This window comes from Glycine max, chromosome 6, assembly GCF_000004515.6.
Source record: "Glycine max cultivar Williams 82 chromosome 6, Glycine_max_v4.0, whole genome shotgun sequence".
NCBI classification, from domain to species: Eukaryota; Viridiplantae; Streptophyta; class Magnoliopsida; order Fabales; family Fabaceae; genus Glycine; species Glycine max.
In genome coordinates, this window is record NC_038242.2 from 30,025,732 (window position 1) to 30,033,676 (window position 7,945).

The following is a 7,945-nucleotide window of genomic DNA, read 5'->3' on the forward strand; positions in this document are numbered from 1 at the left end:
GACCCTTGATAGCACTGTTCCATATGAGTACAATTAAAACTGGTGTTGTACGTTGAGGTATTACAATGCAAATGTATTGAAAACAACACTAGCCTATTAATAATCCCCTTAAGGTAGTTGTCTGGCTTGTTATGCAATGAACAAAACCAGACAACTAAGTGTTCCTTGGGCAGGATGACCACCATCTGCCAGTGTCCGCTGCAGTGGAACCTATAATGGGTTAGTACATTAGTAAACATTAATTAAATTTTTTTATTTTGTGACTTACCCATTTAGGTAGGCTCCAAGATACACATCGCGTTGTGAACTCTGCATCCAACTCTTTATGTAACTTTCAGATTCAAACTGCGATTGCCCAGACCTCTGAAAGACCAATTTCCAGAAAGGCAGAAATTGATGGTTTCTGGGTGGAAAATCCTAATTTGGTTAAGGCAGAAATTCTGCAGCATTTGCAGAGCAGATTCAAATTAATTGAAGTTATGTACAAGCACTGCAGCGTTTACAAAAATAAGCACTACAACTTATTTAAGGCAGAAATTCTGCAGCATCTGCAGTATGTGGGTGGAAAAATAAGCACTGCAGCTTTTAAAATTAAATTAATTGAACTTATGTACAAGCACAAGTTCAAATTAATAAGGTTTGACATAAGGTTTTCTGTTTTTTTTTTTAAAATTTTCACTGCAGCTTTTTGACTCCATTAATATGGTCTATGGGCTGGCTGTGGTTCCTTTTTAGACTCCATTTAGTCTAATCTCGAACCACTAGCTTGGGCAACAAAAATTGTATTTCAGTACCTCTGGTACTCAATTATCTATATATATATATATATATATACTTATCTTTGCTGATAAAAAAAAACATGTATAACATATACCACTTAAGGGCACTGATTAACAAATTGAAAGATGGAAATTTATTGAAAATTATAGGAAAATGCTGATGGTGTCTGTGTGTGTGTGTATGGTTGTCTGTGTGTGTGTGTATGTGGGTGTGGGTGTGTGTGTGTGTATGTGGGTGTGGGTGTGTGTGTGTGTGTGTGTGTTTCTGTGTGTGTGGTTGTGTGTGTATGTGGATGTGGGTGTGTTTCTCTGTGTGTGGTTGTGTGTGTTTCTGTGTGTGTGGCTATGTGTGTGTTTGTGTATGTGTGTGTGTGTGGTTGTGTGTGTCTATGTTGGTGTGGGTGGCTGTCTGTGTGTGTGTGTGTTTGTGTGTCTGTGGCTGTGTGTGTGTCTTTGAGTGTCTGGCTCTGTGTGTGTGTGTGTGTTTGTGTGTGTGCCTGTGTGGGTTTGTGGTTGTGTGTGTGTGCGTGTGCCTGTGTGTGTGTGTCAACAGCACAAGCTGGATTTCAAAGATAGCTTTAGGGGACAAGTACTATTGACAAATACTAAATTGATCTTAGATAAGTTAGTCAAACAAATACAACAATTTATCTACCAAACAAATACAGCAGTATATGTGTATATAAATGCTACGACAAATGTCAAAACAGTAGTCTATCATAATACATATAAAGATAGTAGACCGTACAAACATACCTGGAGTTGCTATAATCAAAGAGCTTCCACAGCAACGCCAATTAGCAGTAGTAAATGATAAGCCTAAAAAAAAGCATACAGAAATTATCCACAGTGTATTTAAACCCTTTTAAAGCCTATTATCTACATTTCAATTAAAATACAACATCCATAATCAACTTAAACTAGCAGAAAAAGAAAATTTCACTGCAACAATAAACAAATTCTGGCCAATAAGGCAATTTTGCCTATCATAGTCAAAATTTTGCCCAATAATGCCATTTGGTTTAACCAATGCTCCGACTTCTTTTCAGTGTTTGATGAACCATATTTTCCAACATGCTTTAAGGAAATATGTGTTAGTGTTTTTTGATGATATATTGGTATATAGTTCCACATGGCATGAACACTTATGCCATCTAGAGGTTGTATTCAAAGTATTGAAAGAAAATGTTTTGTTTGCTAAGTTGTCTAAATGCTCTTTTGGTGTATTGGAGATAGAGTACTTGGGACATATAGTTTCAGGTGAAGGAGTTGCTATGGATGCTACTAAGGTGCAGGCAGTTCTAGAGTGGCCTACACCACTCAATATCAAGTAGCTAAGAGGTTTCTTAGGCCTCACTGGTTACTATCGAAGGTTTATCAAAGGATATCCAAAGCTTGCTGCACCATTGACAGATTTACTTAAAAAAGAAGCATTCAAGTGGACACCAGAGGCAGAGACAACATTTGTTCAATTGCAAAAAGTCATGACTTCAGCTCCAGTGTTAGCTCTTCCTAATTTCCAGTTGCCCTTCATTTTGGAAACTAATGCTTCCGACACTGGTATTGGAGCAGTATTACATCAGAATGGCCATCCAATAGCATTTTTTTCCCAAGAAACTTGCACCTAGAGTGCAAAAGAAATCTGACTAATTTAGAGAGATGTTAGCAATTGTTGAAGCTATAGCTAAGTTCAGACACTACTTGCTGGGACACAAATTTATTATCAAAACTGATCAAAAAAGCTTGAGATCATTGATGGAACAACCCCTACAAACACCTGAACAATAGGAGTGGTTACACAGGTTTTTGGGATATGATTGTGTGATTGAATACAAGGCCAGAAAGGAGAATCTAGCTGCTGATTCTTTGTCATGAATGATGATGCTGTCTTGGTCTGAACCTCAAGCTAGTATACTGCAGAAGATTGAACAAGCCACTATAAAGAATGTTGCATTGCAGGAACTGATACAGTTGTGTAAACAACAACCAGAATCACAGACAAATTACACAATCAAGGGTAATTTGTTGTATTGGAAGAATCGGGTAGTAATTCCTGAGGAAAAAGAATTGATTCAAATGTTCCTGAAAGAATTTCATAACTCTCCCATAGGGGGCATGCTGGGATAAAAAGAACTACAACTAGAATTGCAAGCCAATTCTACTGGACATCATTGAAGAAGGATGTAAACAGCTTTGTGCAGAGTTGTGACATCTGTCAGAGAGCTAAAATAGCAACTTCTCTACCTGCAGGATTATTGCAACCACTAGCCATTCCATCACAAGTGTGGGAAGATATTGCTATAGACTTCATAACCGGTTTACCTGCTTCTCATGGGTTCAACACCATCTTGGTTGTCGTTGACAGACTTACAAAATTTGCCCATTTCATTCCTATGAAGAGTTATTACACCAGATTGTGAAAATTGCATGGTATTCCAAAGTCTATAACTTCTGATAGAGACAAAGTCTTTACCAGCCCAATCTGGATGGCTTTTAATAGAGCTCTTCTTATGAAGTGGAAATGGTTGATGTTCCAGCAACAAGATCATCTATGGAGCAAAATACTCACCTCAAAGTACAGGGGTTGGAGAGGCTTGGAAGAGGGCCCTCCTAAGCAGATTTTTTCCTCTTGGTGGTCTGACTTAAGATCTATTATTCATCACAGCAGCATGGTTGCTGTCAATAACCAATTTCGCTGGAAACTGGGCAGTGGTGATCAAATCCTATTTTGGGAAGACTCTTGGGTGGGAGATGGAATTACTCTTAAATACAAATACCCAAAATTATATCAAATATCATCCCAAAAATTAAAGACAGTGGCAAGCATGGGGATCTTTGGAGAATCTGGTTGGGAGTGGAAATTCTCCTGGAGAAGATATCTATTTCACAATGAACAGGGGGGAGAAGATATCAATTCTAATGTACCATATATTTGCCCTATTCTCAGGTACATAAGAAATTAAACTTAAAAACACCACCTGAACCATGAAGATGAGCTCCCTTCAGTGGAAGTTCAAACCCAACCTAACAAAAAACCATGATTCAATAATTCTAGCCCACAACAGAAGACAAATTAAAAAAATAGAAGAAAATTTTCTATGTACACTTGTTGACTCCAAGAAAAACCTCATGCCCAACAGGAAGGACCAGCAACAAAGCCTCAAGGACCAGCAATTCATGGTGATGAGGACAATTCAGTTTTCTATGAAGCATTATACATGAGCTTGGGGTTAGGATTCTTCACAGGCTTTTGGGGCTTAATAGGTACAATACCACTTTGGCAATCGTGGAGAAATGCTTACCTGATGTTCTTAAACAAACTGACAAAATATATATTAGTAATGGTTGAAGTGAAAAATAGCAAAGTGCCATAGGTGGCTCAAGGGCTAGTGGGTACGTAATTCTAATAACTTCTTCACTTAAATAATGCTAGCTCCAAGAAGTATTGTTCTACTTCATTATATCATTTAAACATTGTCTGAATTTCATGTTTCTTTAGTTTGTGAATTTACTGATGGTAGTTACTTCTCCAAGAACGATTATTTTTCTCAATGTAAAGAAATTATAGATGTTTTCAAATGGCTTTTTTGATGTTTAAACTTCTTAAATTATGTTTACTTATATACCTTTTTGTACTCTAATGACTGACTTGATTTTCAGTTTCATTTAGTTTATCACTAAAATTTTGACTCTTAATTTTTCTTCATCACCATCAATGTCTATAATCTGAATTGATCACAAAATTTTCAGTTTATGGGGGATTAGCTACAACAGTCTAATATGGAACAGAGGCATCACGGATTGTTGGAAGTTTATGATATTTAGTATTGAAGCTTACATTATAAAATCTGACTCAAGCTTTCTATAACCACAACTTAGTTCCATAATGGCTATTTAATTAAGAATTTTTCTGCATTGTTTTGATAGGAGTCAGTTCTTCCTGGATGTTTCCTGCGAGCCAGGGCCATTGGACTGATGCCCATGATTGACGGGGTACTGAATTAATTCTGCAGCTGTACTTTAAATATGCATAACCATTGTTTTTGCAAAGTTTTCATTGTCTTAAAAAATGGGCCAGGCTAATATAGTTTGCACAACTTTTTTCCTAACACAATCAATCATTTTAATATTTAAGTTGCTTGTTAGTCTCATATGCTTTTTCAGGCTGTCCGGGTCAATCTTTTCAGAGGATTCAAGTAAGCTACACTTTTATATCTATATCATTGGCTATTATTCCTTTATGTTGATTTTTCTTACAAATATTGGATTTGATTCTGCAGATTCTCACTTTCATGGTGGGCCTACACATTTCCGATGAGCATGTTGTGTGGGAGGATATACATGAGCAACATGCACTCAACGTCTTTTTGGTCGTTGGTGATTGTGTTCTAATTGGCTTCTAGGTGATCAACTTCTCTTAATTGAATATTTTCTTCTCAAATATTAATGCAAATGTGAGTTAATAGCCATGGCTGAAAAATGCAAGTTCCTTGTACTTATTACTGTATGAGAAAATTGCTTTATTTTAAATAAAAAATGCAAGTTCCTTGTACTTGTTACTGTATGAGAAAATTGCTTTATTTAAAATAAAAAATGCAAGCTCCTTCTACTTGTTATTTGATTTTTCTCTTGGAGTATGTTGGACTTGCCATGGCTGAAGTGTATTTATCATCACATGTCCATTATCTGGTCAATGATTTTTCCAACTGTATTGCTCGTGTATGTTGATTTTAGGCAGCGGTGGAAGCATAGGCCAACATTGTGCATGAAGTTAAGGAAAAAATCCCATTACCTATCGTCCAGGTTGGTTGGTGACTTTTATGTGTTGCTACCATTTTTTCAAGGGTTTGGTTTAATAATGTTTTCATTTCCACACAATAATGTTGCAACTGGTTTCCTGATTCCTACAATACAGTTTTACATAATAGGCCAATATTGAGGTATATTTATGTTGAATCAGATCTTTAAATGCTAGATTATTAGAAGGGGATGTCCTCTGTCATCAATTTGACTGATGAGTGCTCCTGAATTTGGGGTCAGGGCTACCTCCAGAAAGCAAGGTAAGAAGTAGAATTCTATGTATTTTCATTCCTTCCTCATTGTCCTTACATATATTTATAGCAAAAAGAAGGAAAATATTCTTCTAACAGCCCTGCTCACTGCAGAGGGGGAAAACCTAACAAACTGAATATTCCATAGGGAACACGCACAAGACAAACACTAAAGGAAATCAGAAACAAGATCCTACAGAGGAAGGCTAATTCTAGTAACAGGTAATTCCCTAAATTGCCCTTTTGACTTCCTTAGTGAATGTAATCCTCCCAGCCTAATGGCTTCTTCGCAATTCGTTTGGGCCTTGTTGCTACTGTGCTATCATTCCTCACGTCATCAAGAAACACCTTGTCCTCAAGGTGGTACTGAGTCTTGAGTTCGGCCCAATTCTCCCACATGGAGTCTTCAGGTTGCAAATCGGCCCATTGAACCAGAACTAACAGCTGTGGTGGCTCGCTAGTATCCCACTTATGGTCCATTATGGTCAATGGTTCTATCACGGGGTTGTTGTCCCAAGAAGTTGGAGGAAGGGATTGTTCTATAGTGATGGGGCCCTGATGAAGTTTAAGTTGAGTAGTGGAAGACGGGATGGATTTTGGATGATGGAGGTGGTGTGACTCGATATGCTACCTTGCCCATAGAGTCAGTGATCTGATAGGGGCCGCAGAAACGTTTGCTCAACTTCTGATACTTATCAGCTATGGAAGTCTGGCGATAAGGTCGCAACTTCACATAGACCCAATCTCCGATATTGAAAGTGGCTTCATGGCGATGAGTATTTGTAAGATGTTTCATCTTCGCCTGAGTATGTTCGAGTTTCCGGCGAAGGGTCTCAAACAAATGTTGGTGAGAGGAAAGGAGAAAATCCACTGCTTCCACTGAAGATGATCCAGGAAGATAGTCTGTAATTGCCGATGATGGCTTGCCATATGTGACCTCAAAGGGAGAGAGGTTAGTTGATGAGTGACTAATGGTGTTGTAGCACCATTCAGCGAGACTGAGAAACTTACTCTATTGTTTTGGTTTCTGATGAACGAAGCTACGTAAATATTGCTCCAACACACGATTGAGCACCTCTGTCTGACCATCGGTCTGTGGATGATGGACGGTGCTCATTCGTAGTTTTGTGCCGCAAAGCCGGAAAAGTTCCTTCCAAAATTTGCTGATGAAGATAGGATCCCGATCAGAAATCAGACTTCGGGGAAACCCATGAAGCTTGCAAATCGAGTCAATGAAAAGCTGGGCCACTGTGTGAGCTGTGAAATGGGAGGGAAGAGACCCAAAATGGGCTCCTTTGGAGAAACGATCCACTACAGTCATGATAATTGTGACTCCCTGAGAATTGGGAAGGCCGATAATGAAATCCAGAGCCAAATCCTATCATAGTCGCGACGGTGGAGGAGCCCCACCGATTTCTGAGGAATATATTTGGTTTGCAAGCAATCCACACATTGTTTAATGAATTGTTGCATGTCTTGACGCATACCTTCCCAGTAAAAGCTCTGTTTTAGTTGACTGAGGGTCTTGGCCAAGCCCATGTGGCCACCCAATGGAGACTTGTGAAATTCCTCAAGGAGAAGAGCAATGAAATTGTTGCCGCGGTTAATCCAAATGCGCCCCTTGTACAGTAAAAGGCCATCTCTGAGAATGAACGCGGGATGCTGTTGGGGATCCTTGGTGACACGCGTCTTGAGGTCATTAAATTCCTCCGATGAGGCTAATTCTCTTTTCAAATCGTCCAAGAATTTTGGGTGAGGTATGGATAGGATAGAAAACATTGATGTTGTATGGTCTGTATCTGTCTGACGCGAGAGTGCATTGACCACCATGTTACTATGTCCGACCTTTTATTGAATTGAATAATTATATCCCAGGAGCTTGGCGAGATAAACATCCTATTCAGGAGTTTACACTGGTTGCATCATCGGTTCTCGCAGGCTTTTGTGATCAGTGAGAATCACAAAAGCATGGCCCAATAGGTATTGCTGCCAGCGTTTCACGGCGGAGGTAATGGTGTGCAACTCGCGGATGTATGTAGAAGAATAAAGCAATTTGGGGCAGAATTGCTTACTAAAGTAGGCAATTGGATGGTCGCGCTGCATCAAAACGGCGCC

General features: G+C 38.9%; 1 protein-coding gene across 1 annotated transcript; it reads right to left on the minus strand.

The window, feature by feature from the left end:
• Positions 1–7,147: 7,147 nt before the first annotated feature.
• Positions 7,148–7,660, minus strand: LOC102670335 (uncharacterized). The gene has a single exon (XM_006582564.1). It carries the CDS (start codon positions 7,658–7,660, stop codon positions 7,148–7,150), a length of 513 nt encoding a protein of 170 aa, XP_006582627.1.
• Between the last annotated feature and the right edge of the window lie 285 nt (positions 7,661–7,945).